Source organism: Macaca nemestrina, chromosome 17, assembly GCF_043159975.1.
Source record: "Macaca nemestrina isolate mMacNem1 chromosome 17, mMacNem.hap1, whole genome shotgun sequence".
Lineage (NCBI taxonomy): Eukaryota > Metazoa > Chordata > Mammalia > Primates > Cercopithecidae > Macaca > Macaca nemestrina.
The window spans coordinates 71,771,296-71,788,135 of NC_092141.1; the positions used below are offsets into that span (position 1 = coordinate 71,771,296).

At 55.2% G+C, this 16,840-nt stretch overlaps 1 protein-coding gene and 1 non-coding gene across 2 annotated transcripts in view; both read left to right on the forward strand.

The window, feature by feature from the left end:
* LOC105483057 (mannose receptor C-type 2) overlaps nt 1-14,958 on the forward strand; it is a 65,326-nt gene extending 50,368 nt beyond the window's left edge. Inside the window, exons 13-30 of the mRNA XM_011743627.3 lie at nt 84-226; nt 1,370-1,472; nt 1,742-1,880; nt 1,987-2,022; nt 2,360-2,520; nt 2,622-2,689; nt 3,383-3,483; nt 3,775-3,917; nt 9,719-9,833; nt 9,930-10,093; nt 10,284-10,392; nt 10,953-11,191; nt 11,326-11,494; nt 11,592-11,741; nt 12,069-12,188; nt 12,376-12,555; nt 13,487-13,513; nt 13,606-14,958. Of these exons, the coding sequence (XP_011741929.2) occupies nt 84-226; nt 1,370-1,472; nt 1,742-1,880; nt 1,987-2,022; nt 2,360-2,520; nt 2,622-2,689; nt 3,383-3,483; nt 3,775-3,917; nt 9,719-9,833; nt 9,930-10,093; nt 10,284-10,392; nt 10,953-11,191; nt 11,326-11,494; nt 11,592-11,741; nt 12,069-12,188; nt 12,376-12,555; nt 13,487-13,513; nt 13,606-13,826 (2,388 nt within the window). The 3' untranslated portion in view covers nt 13,827-14,958. The remainder of the gene's footprint in view (nt 1-83; nt 227-1,369; nt 1,473-1,741; nt 1,881-1,986; nt 2,023-2,359; nt 2,521-2,621; nt 2,690-3,382; nt 3,484-3,774; nt 3,918-9,718; nt 9,834-9,929; nt 10,094-10,283; nt 10,393-10,952; nt 11,192-11,325; nt 11,495-11,591; nt 11,742-12,068; nt 12,189-12,375; nt 12,556-13,486; nt 13,514-13,605) is intronic.
* LOC112426946 (U6 spliceosomal RNA) lies at nt 5,743-5,848 on the forward strand. The gene has a single exon (XR_003018334.1). It is a non-coding gene; the product is annotated as a U6 spliceosomal RNA (small nuclear RNA).
* Nucleotides 14,959-16,840: the final 1,882 nt, after the last annotated feature.

Sequence of the window (16,840 nt, forward strand, 5' to 3'; positions counted from 1 at the left end):
TGCCATGGTGGGAAAGGTAGTAGGTGCCCCCTGAAGGGTGGGCTGGTGGGGACAGCGTAGACAGCTGGACTCTGCCCCTGCAGGTGTTCAGCTCTGAGCGGCTGCAGGACAAGAAGAGCTGGGTCCAGGCCCAGGGGGCCTGCCAGGAGCTGGGGGCCCAGCTGCTGAGCCTGGCCAGCTATGAGGAGGAGCACTTTGTGGCCAACATGCTCAACAAGATCTTCGGGTACTGAGCTGGGCTGAGGCGTGGTAGGAGGGCACCTGCTCACATGTAGGAGCAGGCGTGGCCGACAGACCTGTGGTTTCGTTGGGCGAGGGGTGGGGATGGCAGAGTGTGGGTGACCCCAGGGAGGCCTATATCTGCTGCTGGTGCCAGGACCATCTTGTCCCCACTCAAGTAGCCATGGTGCCCTGGCGTCTTGGGAGAACATGCTTGTGTGAGCCACACACTCATAGGAGACTGTGTATTGCTCATCATCACCCCCCCAGCAACGTCCCAACAGATTCACAAGCTTACATATGTACCTCCCACCCCATTGCAAAATCTCCTACCAGCTGGTCCTGGCAACTGTTTCCCCTCACCTTACACCATCCCACAATGACCCACACTCCTCAATCAACAGTTTTTCCTGAGAGATAGAAGGAGAAAGGCCGCAGCTGTGAGGATGTGCCCATGGGCATCCCTCTGAGACACCGTCTGTGTCCTGGGCTCTGAGCATCAGCACCTGGAATCCCCTAGCACTGGGAAAATCCAGACAGATCCAGGCTTCCTGATAGCTTAATTGAAGGGATCTCTCCTCTCAGCAAACATCAAGATTACATTATTTGACTCATAATTACAATAGCTCATGGTCATCACTTCTCACCACATACCAGGTACTGTGCTAAACATAATCCTCACTCAGGCCTCCCGACAACCCATAGATGTCACTTCCTGACCCTTGTGAGTTGATAAGTTATTTGCCCAAGTTCATGGGTGAACCGATACTTGAATCCAGGTTTATTTAACTCCAGAGCGGTAGATCCCTGCTGCCTCCTCATCTGAACTTCCTAAACTCTGTAAAGTAAAAGCCTGCAGAATCTTGCTGGGCAGGGCACCCTCGCCCAAAAGGAACCCAAACGAAGGGGAGGGGCCACTGCCTTCTGAGTGGACAGCTTAGTCCAACTCTCTCCAGCTCTGTCTGTGGGGAGAACTTTATCAAAGTGGCCTCAACGGTGTATCGATGGGGGTCAATGTGAAGCCCAGATGGAGAGGCCCCAGGCCCTGGGGGCTGCCCCGGTCACAGCTGCAAGGGACAGGAGGCACATTCGAGTCCCTGCCCCTCTCACTTCCCATCTCTTCCGTCCCCACTCCTGGGTTGTGCTGAAGTGAATCAGAACCCGAGATCCACGAGCAGCACTGGTTCTGGATCGGCCTGAACCGTCGGGATCCCAGAGGGGGTCAGAGTTGGCGCTGGAGCGATGGCCTAGGGGTGAGGGGGCCTGGGGTAATTGGGACAGTGAGGTGGGAGGGGATTGGTGGGCGGGGCCTGTTTGGGGCAGGGCCTGGAGGTGGGCGGGTTTTCCTGGGGGCCGGGCCCCTGGTCGGAGCCAGCTTCAGGAAAGCAGGTCCGAGAGTGGGCACCCAGCCCCGGGTGAGAAATCCCAGCTCAGGCCAGGCCTCTTGTTCACCTATTCTGGGCATGGGGGCGGCCTGCACCTTGCGCCTCACATTTCTCTTCCCTCCACCCGCCTCCTGCAGTTCTCTTACCACAATTTTGACCGGAGCCGGCACGACGACGACGACATCCGGGGCTGCGCAGTGCTGGACCTGGCCTCCCTACAGTGGGTGGCCATGCAGTGCGACACACAGCTGGACTGGATCTGCAAGATTCCCAGAGGTTGGCTGGGGTGGCGCTGGGGGACGCGGGATGGAGTGAAGGGTGGCGGGGCCAGGAATTAGAAGGAGGGTCTCCTTTCCACAGTGTCTTTGTCCTTGTCCCCTAGGTACAGACGTGCGGGAGCCCGACGACAGCCCTCAAGGTGAGGCCCCCCCAGCCCATCCCACTACCCATCGCGTGGCGGGGGGTGTCAACTCTGGGGTGAGGCCCGGCAGGCCTGAATGAAACGGAGAGGATGAGGAGTTCCGGTCGAGAGAAGGGGGACTGGGTCGGCTTGGATGGAGGCAGCCGCAGCCCTGTTTGCTTCCGTCTGGGAGGCGAGGCAAGCTTGGGGCCTGGCGCGGTGCCTGCCTGGGTCCGGTGTGCCTGCAGGCTTGCCTGCTGCCACCTGGCTCTGCCCCGGCCTGGCGTGCAGCCTCCTGGGCCTGGCGTGCAGCCTCAGCCTGGCCGCCGCTCCCACGCCCGCGCTGCTCCTGCAGGCCGACGGGAATGGCTGCGCTTCCAGGAGGCCGAGTACAAGTTCTTTGAGCACCACTCCACGTGGGCGCAGGCGCAGCGCATCTGCACGTGGTTCCAGGCTGAGCTGACCTCCGTACACAGCCAGGCGGAGCTAGAGTTCCTGGGCCATAACCTGCAGAAGGTGGGCATTGGATGGAGCAGGGGGCTGCGGGCTGGGGGAGGGCAGGCCCGGGATGAGGACAGGCGGCTGCCTACCCACACTTGCCCGCCTGGCTTCTCCAGTTCTCCCGGGCCCAGGAGCAGCACTGGTGGATCGGCCTGCACACCTCTGAGAGCGATGGGCGCTTCAGGTAGGAACCCAGGCAGGCAGCAGATGTGGAGGGGGCTGGCTGTCCACACACACAGCACAGAGACAGACTTGCATTTGAATCCAGCCCTGCCCCTTGCTGGCTCTGTGGCCTTGAGCAAGCGACTGAACCTTTCCTGGCTTGGTTTTCTTATCTGAAAATGGGAATATGAGGCCTGCCTGGTAAGATTTTTGTGAAGATTAGAAATAACATATGTGAAGTTCTATGCAGCATCCAGCACGTCAGTTACTAAATAATGGCAGCTCCTATTACGTCTGGGGTCATTCATCATGACTAAGGCCCTCTCGGGAAGTGGGCAGAACGTATGATCCAGGGGCCTCTTTGTATTTGGTGCCTACTTATCATGCATTGCAGGGCTTGGGGCAGGAAGGACCAGGAGCACCTGGGAATCAGAATTTGAGCTTGTCTTTGCCCTTGGGCTTCCTGCCCTGGAGTCCTCAGGCTTCTTTTCTGGAGCAGCAAGTGTCCAGGGACAGCTGGGGCCTTATCTGGAGGCACCAGGTCCTTGGGTCTCTGACTGCCCTGAGTTCAGTAGCCCCCCTCCTCAGCCTACAGCCACTAAACCCCAGAACCTGGGCCCTTCCCTGCCCCCATTCCTGCGGCCTTCATTGCTGCATCCAGTGGAGGCCCAGCCCGGGCCGGTGCTGGAGTTACCTCTGCTCCATGCCATTGCAGATGGACAGATGGTTCCATTATAAACTTCATCTCCTGGGCACCAGGCAAACCTCGGCCTGTCGGCAAGGACAAGAAGTGCGTGTACATGACAGCCAGCCGAGGTGAGGGCAAGGTGGGGGCAGAGTGCACAGTCAGCTGTGCAGAGGGTTGATGTTGGGAGAGCCTGGGCAGAAGTCATTAGTCTCATTCTCTGTGTTCCCACAACCCAATAAAGGCTGGACCCAGGAGGGGTGTGCCTGTCTCCATGGTCCAGAAGACTTGAGTTCGGAGCTGGACGCAGGCCCTGAGCCTCTGCCCAGCCTCCTCTCAGGGCATGGGGCTGAGTGTGCTGCCAGCCATGCCCTGCCCTGCTCTGCCCTGGGAGTGACTGCCCTCCCCTCCCCTTTCCACAGAGGACTGGGGGGACCAGAGGTGCCTGACAGCCTTGCCCTACATCTGCAAGCGCAGCAACGTCACCAAAGAAACGCAGCCCCCAGACCTGCCAACTACAGCCCTGGGGGGCTGCCCCTCTGGCTGGATCCAGTTCCTCAACAAGGTAGGAGGTGGCAAGGGGGCACCCAAGGGAGTCAGGGGAGAGGATGTGAACAGGGAAAGGCTGAGCCTCAGGAGTCCTGGCCTTTTGGCAGCACCAGACTCATGGCCTCTTGCCTGTACCCACCAACTTCTCTTTCATCTGGCCCCAGTACCAGGGCCAGGCTCCTTGGAAAATGACTCAGTGTAGTAGCACCTTCCAGTCCTCTGGGAAGCAAGGTTGTCCAAATACTTTGGTGAGTTTTCTAGATCAGTGATTGCCAAAGATTTTTTTTTTTTTTTTTTTGGGAAGCAGTTTTGCTCTTGTCACCCAGGCTGGAGTGCAGTGGTGCGATCTCGGCTCACTGCAACCTCCGCCTCCCGGGTTCAAGCAGTTCTCCTGCTTCAGCCTCCCGAGTAGCTGGGATTACAGGTACCTGCCACCACGCCTGGCTAATTTTTATATTTTTAGTAGAGACGGGATTTCACAATATTGGCCAGGCTAGTCTCGAATCCCTGAACTCAGGTGATCACCTGCCTCAGCCTCCCAAAGTGCTGGGATTACAGATGTAAGCCACTGCGCCCGGCCTGATTGCCAAAGATTTTGATAATGAACTCGTACTAGTAAAACAAAATACTGAGCTTACATAACCAAACTATATGTGTGTGCATTTAACTTATATATGTATAATATGTGTGTGTAAATAAAACCTACTTCCATACTAATATGACTAAGATTATATATAGTAAAATATGTATAAGAACAAAAGAGTATAAAACATTAGCTAAAGATTTTAAAATACTTTTTTTTTTTTTTTTGAGACGGAGTCTCACTCTGTCACCCAGGTTGGAGTGCAGTGGCCGGATCTCAGCTCACTGCAAGCTCCACCTCCCGGGTTTACGCCATTCTCCTGCCTCAGCCTCCCGAGTAGCTGGAACTACAGGCGCCCGCCACCTCGCCCGGCTAGTTTTTTTTGTATTTTTTAGTAGAAACGGGGTTTCACCGTGTTAGCCAGGATGGTCTCGATCTCCTGACCTCGTGATCTGCCCGTCTCGGCCTCCCAAAGTGCTGGGATTACAGGCTTGAGCCACCGCGCCCGGCCTAAAATACTTTTAAGTTTAAAACATCTTTTTGGCTGGGCGTGGTGGGTCACGCCTGTAATCCCAACACTTTGGAAGGCCGAGGCGGGTGAATCGCCTGAGGTCAGGAGTTAAATGCCAGCCTGACCAACATGGAGAAACCCTAGCTCTACTAAAAATACAAAATTAGCTGGGTGTGGTGGTGCATGCCTGTAATCCCAGCTACTTGGAGGCTGAGGCAGGAGAATCGCTTGAACCCGGGAGGTGGAAGTTGTGGTGAGTCAAGATTGTGCCATTGCACTCCAGCCTGGGCAACAAAAGTGAAACTCTGTCTCAAAAACCCCCCCCCCAAAAAAACAACAAAAAAACTTTTTTTTTTTTTTTTTTTTTTAACTAGTGGTATGAAAACATTTTTTAAATGCTTACTCAAAAGCGATTAATTGGCTGGGAGAGGTCGCTCACACCTGTAATCCCAGCAATTTGAGAGGCTGAGGCAGGAGGATGACTTGAGCCCAACAGTTCAGACCAGTCTGGGCAACATGGAGAGACCCCATCTCTACAAAAAATAGAAAAATTAACCAGGTGTGATGGTGTGCACCTGTAGTCCCAGCTACCCAGGAGGTGGGAGGTGGGAGGATCCCCCGAACCAGGGAGGTAGAAGCTGCAATGAGCCATGATCGTGCCACTGTATACCAGCCTGGGCAATGGAGTGAGACCCTTTCTCAAAAAAAAAAAAAAAAAAAGATCAATTATAATAATTATTATTTAATATGCACATTTTGGCAGCACATGTATGAAAAGTGGAACAGTACAGAAAAGATTAGCACAGCCCTGCACAAGGATGCTATGCAAATTCCTGAAGGGTTCCATATTTTGCGTAGTTCATGAAAGTTGAAGGTTGTTCAACAAAAAAATTATTGTTTAAATAATTTTAATAAGAGCAATGTGATTGCATATACTTCATGCTTTTAGAAAATCTTAGTCTGACACTTTATGACTCATGACTCACAGGTCTAATGTGTTGGAAATCCAAGTTATTTCAAAACATGCATTTCATGGTTGCTATAGGTTAAAGATGCCTCGCAAAGACAAATAGATTGAAGTGAAAAAAGTTCATCCATCATTGGCCGGACTTGCTAAATAATTCTCCCCATTTTTAGTCCTTCTACCAATTAAAGAAACATTTTCGTTTAAAAATTGGCTAGTAGGCTGGGAGGCTGAGCACTGGGAGGATCACTTGAAGCCAGGAGTTCGAGACCAGCCTGGGCAATGTAGCAAGACCCCATCTAGAAAATTCTTTTTCCAAGTGTTTTGAGTGTGCAGGTAGGAAAGCTTGGGGCACTAAAATTAGTCACTATGGATGCATTTCTAAGCATGTTTTCAAAACACTCCCTTCATAGTGTGAGTTTCTTCCCCACAGTGGTTATTTCTTCATGCACAGACTGATTTATTAGGACTGATAAGTCCTTCATTGTTTTTGCCTAGCATTTGACAAAGAGTTTATACCAGGAAGAGAAGGTTGTCATTTTCCTTGTTATGTGCCAGGGTCATAGGTATTAATCAGTCATGGCTTCTTTGCAGGACATTTTAAGAACACTTAAAGGCCGGGCACGGTGGCTCAAGCCTGTAATCCCAGCACTTTGGGAGGCCGAGACGGGCGGATCACGAGGTCAGGAGATCGAAACCATCCTGGCTAACACGGTGAAACCCCGTCTCTATTAAGAAATACAAAAAACTAGCCGGGTGAGGTGGCGGGCGCCTGTAGTCCCAGCTACTCGGGAGGCTGAGGCCGGAGAATGGCGTGAACCCGGGAGGCGGAGCTTGCAGTGAGCTGAGATCCGGCCACTGCACTCCAGCCTGGGCGACAGAGCGAGACTCCGTCTCAAAAAAAAAAAGAACACTTAAATTGTGAAGATTAGATTAGTTAACACTGAATAATATAATCCAAAAATCCTTGTCGTACTGAGGAAGGCAGCTAGCCTCTTAGTGTCATGGATCTCCTGCCCTCCTCAGAATATTCAAAAGAACATTACACGGCCGGGCACGGTGGCTCATGCCTGTAATCCCAGCACTTTGGGAGGCTGAGGCAGGTGGATCACCTGAGGTCAGGAGTTTGAGACCAACCAGGGCAACATGGCGAAATCCTGTCTCTACTAAAAATACAAAAAAATTATCTGGGCATGGTGGTAGACGCCTGTAATCTCAGCTACTTGGGAGGCTGAGGCAGGAGAATCACTTGAACCCTGGAGGAGGAGGTTGCAGTGAGCTGAGATCGTGCCACTGCACTCCAGCCTGGGCGAGAGAGTGAGACTCTGTCTCAAAAACAAAAAAACAAATTACACCTCTTCTACCTTAAAAAATTAAGGCATGTGTATTACTAAAACTTTGGAAAATACACAAGAGAAACCAAAACTCACCCAACATAATCCAGAGATCACAGCTGTCAATATTTGTTATTCTCCTTCCTGCCTTTTTCCATGGAATTGAGCTCATACTAAATAATATAATTTCCTACCCAACCCTTCTTCCTCTGTGTCATATTTTTGAGCATCTCTCATGTTATAAAGTTTTTCCAAAAACGTGTTCTTTTTCCACTCACTTTTTAAACAATGTAGGTGGGCAGATTTCCTGAGGTCAGGAGTTTGAAACCAGCCTGGCCAACATGGTGAAACCCTGTCTCTACTGAAAATACAAAAATTAGCCGGGCGTGGTGGGGGTGCCTGTAATCCCAGCTACTCGGGAGGCTGAGGCAGGAGAATCGCTTGAACCCAGGAGGTGGAGGTTGCAGTGAGCCAAGATCGTACTACTGCACTCCAGCCTGGGTAACAAAGCGAGACTCTGTCTATAAAAAAAAAAAAGAATCTAATGCCCCTGCTCCGACAGGAGGCGAAGCTCAGGCCATAATGCTCCGTTGGCCCGCTGCTCACCTCCTAACAGGCCGGGGACCCCTGGTTTGTGGGACAGCCTCTTCCACTAGCTTTAAGCTCCTGGAGGGCAGGGCCACTAGCACCTGCCGTACCCTTTAATACATTTGCATGTGGCAGGGACGTCCTGAGTGTCAGCTGGACTGAACTGAATACCCTCTCCCTTTAGCTGTCATTTCTTGCTAGTACTGGTGTGACCTTGCTGCTTCCAAGTACATGATGAATTCTACTTGCTATTTAAGTTGGGCCTCAGCATAGCTCTGAAACTACTTCTGTGAAACCAAATCCTTGAAAGACTTCTTGTGACAGACCCTCTCAAAATCTGCATTATTTCTGGGCTTACAATTTTTTACCCCAAATCTGCCATCTGCATCAATAAGGGTGGTGCTGGAGCTAATTATTAATAGTCAGAGCTCTCAGTGGTTAAGTGCCTACTGTGTCATGTACTGTTATCTTTAATCCTTAAAATGACCCCAAAGACAGGCTTTGTATTACCACTTTACAGTGGAGTAAGTTGAGGCCAGAAGGTTATCAGAGCTGGAATCTGACATCGCCCCCTTGCCTGAATCCCACCCCTGTCTTTATGACTCCAAAGCTTCCCTACACCCTTTCTTTTCTTTTTTCTTTTTGTTTTTCTTTTTTTGAGATGGAGTTTCGCTCTTGTTGCCCAGGCTGGAGTGCAGTGGTGCGATCTTGGCTCACTGCAACCTCTGCCTCCTGGGTTCAAGCGATTCTCCTGCCTCAGCCTCCTGAGTAGCTGGGATTACAGGCATGCGCCACCACGCCCAGCTAATTTTATGTTTTTAGTAGAGATGGGGTTTCTCTATGTTCGTCAGGCTAGTCTCAAACTCCCGACCTCAGGTGATTCGCCCGCCTCAGCCTCCCAGAGTGCTGGGATTACAGGCAACACCCTTTATTTTCCATCACACTGCCCCTGAGCAGAAAATCATTAGATATCATTCATTTTCTAAGAAAGAGTCTTCACTTGGTGAAAGATTTCCTACCTAGGGTTTTTTTGTTTGTTTGTTTTGAAACCTTATGGAGCTAATGAAAGTGGGAAAAAAGAAATGTAAAATTACAGAGTTAGAAGCTGCCGCTAATAGATCATTCAACAATAAAGATAAAAGTGTCCTAGAGCCAGGCATGGTGGCTCACGCCCATAATCCCAGCACTTTGGGAGGCCGAGGTGGGCGGATCACGAGGTCAGGAGATGGAGACCAACCCTGGCTAACACCGTGAAAGCCCATCTCTACTAAAAATACAAAAAACTAGCCGAGTGTGGTGGCAGGCGCCTGTAGTCCCAGTTACTCGGGAGACTGAGGCAGGAGAATGGCATGAACCCAGGAGGCGGAGCTTACAGTGAGCAGAGATGGCGCCATTGCACTCCAGCTTGGGCGACAGAGCAAGACTCCGTCTCAAAAAAAAAAAAAAGTATCCTAGAGATGATCATGTAAGTTCAAAGGGCAAGACAATGGATGTCAGACAACACTCGGAAGGGTGTTTAGCAGAAAGCAAGACAAATCCTTGTCCCCGTCAGTGCTTGGCCCAGGCACTGTTGTCATAGCCTTTGATGGCCCAAAGAAATCTTCCCATTTAAAGATCCCCTGGAGTGTGGGCAGGTGTATGTGAATCTGCAGTGCCAAGCTGGGAGGGTGCTGGAGGCTGCTCCGAGGAGAGCCAGCTGTCCTGGTTCTCAGATACTGTTCTCTCCCAGCCCTCGAAGACCCCCCAGGACCTGCTGCTGAGGGGCACACAGTGGCCTTTCTGGGTTTGTGGATGGGAGGGTGGGGCTGGCCATTACATCCCCACCTCTGCCCCACAGTGTTTCCAGGTCCAGGGCCAGGACCCCCAGAGCCGAGTGAAGTGGTCAGAGGCACAGTTCTCCTGTGAACAGCAAGAGGCCCAGCTGGTCACCATCACAAACCCCTTAGAGCAAGGTAGGGCCAGCCTATGGGGAGCCCCCAGTATCCTCTGACACTGTCCCCACAAATAGCTATAGCAGAGTCACTCACAACTTCTTCTGGGGACTGTAGCATTCATCACAGCCAGCCTGCCCAATGTGACCTTTGACCTTTGGATTGGCCTCCACGCCTCGCAGAGGGACTTCCAGTGGGTGGAGCAGGAGCCTCTGATGTATGCCAACTGGGCACCTGGGGAGCCCTCTGGCCCTAGCCCTGCTCCCAGCGGCAACAAACCGGTGAGGATGCCCTCCGTGTTCCCCTCCGCACCCCGCTGCCCTAAGCCTGTGGGGCTGCCTTTGCCCCAGTGTCTCCCCTTGCCCTGGGGTCTCCCTTCTTCCAGCCTCTTTGCTCACACTGCAGCCTTTTGGGGGCAGTAGCACAGGGGGGCAGCTGCTGGGGCTCCCCTGAGCAGCTCCCTCCCCTCAGACCAGCTGCGCAGTGGTCCTGCACAGTCCCTCAGCCCACTTCACTGGCCGCTGGGACGATCGGAGCTGCACGGAGGAGACCCATGGGTTCATCTGCCAGAAGGGCACGGGTATGTGTCACCAGTTACCTGGGAAACCCCAGCGGGGCCCTGGCACTGGGCTGGATGCTGGGGCCATGCCAGGAGGAAGGAATCATGGTCCCTGGCAGAGCAGGGCTCTGCTTTGGAAGCAGATGGGCAGAAGGCAAGGTGCCAATATGATGGAAAGGCAGTAGCACCCACGGGTCTCAGGAGGAAGATCTGGGGGTATGGAGGGCTCGTTGGGTCGGGGGGAGAGCTAGATGCTGGGCTGCATGAAGTGCTGGCATGTGTGGTGTCAAGGACCCTGACGTTGCAGGTCCAAGACACCTCTAGCTCCATGCGTAGGTGGCCTCTGCCCCGGGTTCCTTGGGTAGGAGGAGGTCAAGGCCCTCGCCTCCCTGTCCATTTGTTAGCAAACAAGTATTATTAATAATAACGGGGCTGACATCTACTGAGCCTTGGTCTGGGCCAAGCACCGAGCCTGGTGGAGACCTGGTCTTTGCCTGGTGTCCGGCCTTCTCCTGGCCTTGTGCCTGGGAATGGGGTGAGGGAAGCAGAGCTCAGCCTGAACCCTGACCCCTTCCCTGTAGACCCCTCCCTGAGCCCGTCCCCAGCAGCGCTGCCCCCCGCCCCGGGCACTGAACTCTCCTACCTCAACGGCACCTTCCGGCTGCTTCAGAAGCCGCTGCGCTGGCACGATGCCCTCCTGCTGTGCGAGAGCCGCAATGCCAGCCTGGCCTACGTGCCTGACCCCTACACCCAGGCCTTCCTCACGCAGGCTGCCCGAGGGCTGCGCACACCACTCTGGATCGGGCTGGCTGGCGAGGAGGTGGGCTCCTGACACTCTTGCCCTGGGCCCCAGCCTTGCCCGGGTTCCCCTCCCTGCCCCTTCCTGCCCCCCGCCTTATCCGCATCCCATGCTGACTCTTCTCTTCCTCCCACCCCATGGCCCCCCATGCCCAGGGCTCTCGGCGGTACTCCTGGGTCTCAGAGGAGCCGCTGAACTATGTGGGCTGGCAGGACGGGGAGCCCCAGCAGCCGGGGGGCTGTACCTACGTGGATGTGGACGGGGCGTGGCACACCACCAGCTGTGACACCAAGCTGCAGGGGGCTGTGTGCGGGGTTAGCAGTGGTGAGTGCTGCTAACACCTGCCAGGGCGGGGTGTGGGCAAGGTGTTGGTGGCCCCGGGGAGGGTGCTGGGCCACTTCCTAATCCTGTACCCCCACAGGGCCCCCTCCTCCCCGAAGAATAAGCTACCATGGCAGCTGTCCCCAGGGGCTGGCAGACTCCGCGTGGATCCCCTTCCGGGAGCACTGCTACTCCTTCCACATGGAGCTGCTGCTGGGCCACAAGGAGGCGCGACAGCGCTGCCAGAGAGGTGGGTGACCAGGCCAGAGCCCACACATGGCAGGCAGTGGCACCGCCTTTCGTGGGCACTCAGATCCATGAGTACATCCCCACGCTGCTTTCTCCCCATCAGCACTTGCAGAAGACGCCCTCGTGTTCTCACATGCAGAGACCATACATGACACTATGTGCGTATGCTGCCCCCCACGCACTCACACACGTGCACACGCATGCATGAATCCACAGACTCCACACCATCCTCCACTCAGGCTGCAGAGAAGAGGGCTGGGGCAGCTCTGGGGGGTGCTCTGTGCCCCGGAGACCCATCCGCCCTGATGTGGGCCTTCCTTGCCTCCAGCGGGCGGGGCAGTCCTGTCTATTCTGGATGAGATGGAGAACGTGTTTGTCTGGGAGCACCTGCAGAGCTATGAGGGCCAGAGTCGGGGCGCCTGGCTGGGCATGAACTTCAACCCTAAAGGTGGGTGCCTTGTGTGTGTGGTGGGGAGATCAGGCCTCGGGCTATAGGGGGCTGCCCTCCACTCTGCCCTGAGCCTTGCCCTGGGGCTTGTCAGGGGAGGGGGAGTTGGTTCTAGAACAGGCCTGCTCTCCGCCACCTACTCCTGCCCCACCTTGTCCCTGCTCCCTCAGCGCCTTCTTTCCCGCAGGAGGCACCCTGGTCTGGCAGGACAACACAGCTGTGAACTACTCCAACTGGGGACCCCCTGGCTTAGGCCCCAGCATGCTGAGCCACAACAGCTGCTACTGGATCCAGAGCAACAGTGGGCTGTGGCGCCCCGGCGCTTGCACCAACGTCACCATGGGCGTCGTCTGCAAGCTTCCTCGTGGTGAGCGCCGGGCAGGCCCACGCTCAGCCTCCTTCCGCCCCGTGCCGAGGGTCCTGGGCTGGGGCTGGGGGCTGCTACACAATCTGCAGGGGACACAGCCGATGGGAAGGCCTGAACAGACCAGACTGGGGGCAGCTGGGACCCCCCAGGATAAATTAGTCTGTGGGACGGACCTGAAGCTTATCATCCAAACTAGACCACAAGGCTTGGGGGGTCAGCAACCCCCTGTCACTTTGTAATGGTCAAGGGCATGGATGGAGTTCAAGTCCCGGCCATGTCACTTATCAATGGCGTGACCGTGGGCAGAATCTGTGGCCTCAGTTTCCTCGTATGTAAAATGGGAAGAATAGTAGTCCCAGACTGGTGCGGTGGCTCACGCCTGTAATCCCAGCACTTTGGGAGGCTGAGGTGGGCGGGTCACTTGAGGTCAAGGAGTTCAAGACCAGCCTGGTCAACATGATGAAACCCCGTCTCTACCAAAAAGTATAAAAATTAGCTGGGCGTGGTAGCACATGCCTGTAGTCCCAGCTACTTGGGAGGCTGAGGCATGTGAATTGCTTGAACCCTGGAGGCGAAGGCTGCAGTGAGCCGAGATCGCACCACTGCACTCCAGCCTGGGCAACAGCCTGACCTCCTAGAGTGCTAGTGAAGATGAGGTGAGTTAGGGAAGGGGCTGACATCCAGGCCTCCCACGAGGGCTGGGCTGAGACCTAGCTGAGTACAGCGTGGCGTTTTCGCTTTCTGGGGGAATCTGAAGTCCTGTCACTTGGGCCTGTGCCCCCACAGTAACCAGAGGTAGGATGGGAGGGAGAACTAGAGCCTCTTTCTCCCCAGACCTCCCGGCCCAGGCCTATGTGCTTTCTATGTTTACTTAAGTGATTATTACGGTGATCACTGCTGTTCTTAACTGGCCCCCTCCTCTTGCCCACAGCTGAGCAGAGCAGCTTCTCCCCATCAGGTGAGTGAAAGGCAATACCCCCGGGTGGGCAGGCAGGAAGCGCTGCCGGGCCTAACGCCCACCTGACCTTTCACACCCACTCGCCTTGGCAGCGCTCCCAGAGAACCCAGCGGCCCTGGTAGTGGTGCTGATGGCGGTGCTGCTGCTCCTGGCCTTGCTGACTGCGGCCCTCATCCTTTACCGGAGGCGCCAGAGCATCGAGCGCGGGGCCTTTGAGGGCGCCCGCTACAGCCGCAGCAGCTCCAGCCCCACCGAGGCCACTGAGAAGAACATCCTGGTGTCAGACATGGAAATGAATGAGCAGCAAGAATAGAGCCAGGCGCGTGGGCAGGGCCAGGGCGGGAGGAGCTGGGGAGCTGGGGCCCTAGGTCAGTCTGGCCCCCCACCAGCTGCCTGTCCAGTTGGCCTATGGAAGGGTGCCCTTGGGAGTCGCTGTTGGGAACCCGAGCTGGGCAGGGCCTGGACTGGTGGGGTGCCACCCTCCCACGAGGGCTGGGCTGAGACCCAGCTGAGTGCAGCGTGGCGTTTCCCTTTCTGGGGGGGCCTGAGGTCTTGTCACCTGGGCCTGTGCCCCCACAGTAACCAGAGGTAGGATGGGAGGGGGAACGAGAGCCTCTTTCTCCCCAGAGCCCCCGGCCCAGGCCTGTTGATAGGCGCCCCAGGACCCCCTTCTTTGCAGAGCCTGAGGAGCCTCCCCTGTCCCCTTGGGCAGATCTGTTGCATCTCTCTTCCCACCTGGCAGTCTGAGCTCTGTGCGCCTCACCCTGCTCCCTCTCACTCCTCCCCCACCCCTTCCTTCTGAGCCGGGCCCTGGGGATTGGGGAGCCCTCTTGTTCCTGGTGAGGGTCAGCTGAAGGGGCTGAGCATCCGTCACTCCTGTTCCTGCCGGGGTGGCTGTGGGGCCTGGCAGGAGGGGCCTAGGTGGGTCGGGCCTGAGAATCAGGGCACAGGTGTGGTGTCTGCTGGGCTGGAGACGAGACTGGGGAGAGACACCCCAACCTCCCAGGGTGGGAGCTGGGCTGGGCTGGGGTGTCATCTCCTGCAGGGCGGGGGAGGGCTCTGCCCAGGAAGAGTCCCCTGTGGGGACCAAAATAAGTTCCCTAACATCTCCAGCTCCTGGCTCTGGTTTGGAGCAATGGAAGGGGTTGCCAGAGTCCTGGGGTCCCAGAGGAGCAGGAGTCTGGGAGGGCCCAGAGTTCCCACCCTCTAGTGGATCCAGGAGAAGCAGCAGCCGAGCCCTGGAGTGGCCCAGTACCCTTCCAAGAGGCCACAGTCCCAGCCAGGACGAAGTGTGCGGCCCATCCTGGTGCGACAGCGTGGGACAATGTGAACATGGACTCAAAGACATGGCCCTTTCTCTGTAGTTGATTTTTTCAATGTGCCATTATTGTTTTTAAAAGGGAAAAAGAAACAAATAAAACACCTTTAAGAGGCTTGAAAGAGAAGGTTCTGCCTTGTCCTGTGCTGAGCCTGCTTCTTTACGTCCGTCCCTTCAGAGATAACTGTCGTTTTTGGAGCTTGTACCACAGGTGTTTTCTGCAGCTGGCCATTTTGCTTCTGTCTCTGGGCCTTTAGGGGACACTCTCACTGCCCCCCCCACCCTCACCCCCCCGCCGATCTTCAGGAGCTCACCCCTCTGGGCCTGCGCCTCCCTCTCTCTGTTCCTGGGGGCTCGAATGTGGGTGAGAACTCAGGAGCCAGGCCATCTGCTGCTGAGCAGCCAGCCCTGCAAGCTTGGGCAGCTTAGCACACCTCTCAACATGTGCACAGTGGGGAGAACCGGACCCACCTCCTAGGGTTGTTTTAAGGATATGTGAGGATCAAGGGAGATCATCTATGCAGAGCACTTAGAACAGTGTCTCTGGGCTCTGTAAGTGCTAGGCGTTACTGACGTTTCTAGGCTGCGGACACTTGATGTCTCCAGGCCGGCCCTGGGTGGGGGCTCCACATCACTGTCCTTACAAGGCAGCCATCACAACTGCTCTCTAACGGCCTGAAAGTTCACATGTGTCCTTAGGGAGCCTGGGCTCTGAAACCACAGGAGGCAGAATCGACAGCAGGACCTTTACTCATCTGCTGGTTCATTCAGCTGGTATTTGAGCTGCAGATGCCAACGAAGGAAGGTTAACCAACGCCAGTCGGGCGAACCAGGGGGAAGCTGCTGGTGTGGCCTGTGTGGCTGGGGAGAGTCATTAGAGGGACTGTGATTGACCACAGCCTGAAGGAGGTGGGGCAGTGAGCAATAAAAATATCTGGGCCAGACTGGGCGCGGTGGCTCACGCCTGTAATCCCAGCACTTTGGGAGGCTGAGGCGGGCGGATCACGAAGTCAGGAGATCGAGACCATCCTGGCTAACACGGTGAAACCCCGTCTCTACTAAAACAAAAAAATTAGCCGGGCGTGGTGGCGGGAGCCTGTAGTCCCAGCTACTCAGGAGGTTGAGGCAGGAGAATGGTGTGAACCCAGTAGGCGGAGCTTGCAGTGAGCCAAGATCATGCCACTCCACTCCAGCCTGGGCAACAGAGCAAGACTTCATCTCAAAAACAAAAACAAAAACAATCTGGGCCTGGGCCAGGGCTAGGGGGGCGTCCCTGGTGCTTTAGGGGACCAGCAAGGAGGCGAGATGGGCTGGGGCTGAGAGGAGTCAGAGGCAGGGCAGGATTGTCCAAGGCCTTGAAGGCAATGGTAGAATATAGCATTATTTTCAGGATAGTGGGAAGTCAGTGGGAATGGCTAATCCGGCTGACCTTTTAACAAGATCATTCTGGCTAGGAGATGAGAAACAGACAATGGATGGGAAATGGGGGAGTGAAAGCAGGAAGGCTGGTGCGGAAGCTCTTGTAATAAATCAGGCACAACAAGACGGTGGTTTGTTGGGATCAGGACTGCAGCAGTGGTCAGATTCTGTGTGTGTGTGTGTGTGTGTGTGTGTGTGTTGCCCTGTTCATATTTAAAATAAGTTTCCACTTTTATGAATGGACAATGAATGGCAGTCACGCAGTTCAAACCTAAATGATATTCCAAGATAGATGTTGAGCAAGTCCCGCCCCTGCCTATCCCCCTCCAGCCTGTACCCTCCTTCCCTGTCAGTTTCCTGTCTTTCCAGTGTTTCTTTGTGAAAGCAAACGAATGCCAGATTTTACTGAAGGGATGGCGGATGCCCTTGCTGGGGATGGGATCTGCCTGGGGAAAGGCAGTGGGAGTCAAGAAGCACTCCAAGCTTCCTGCCTGGACTGCAGGGTTAATGGGGTGCCCTTTCCTGAGACAGGAGCCCTAGGGAGAGCCCATGAGCTGCTGGCCTGAGTCCAGGACTACGGTGGAGCCCAG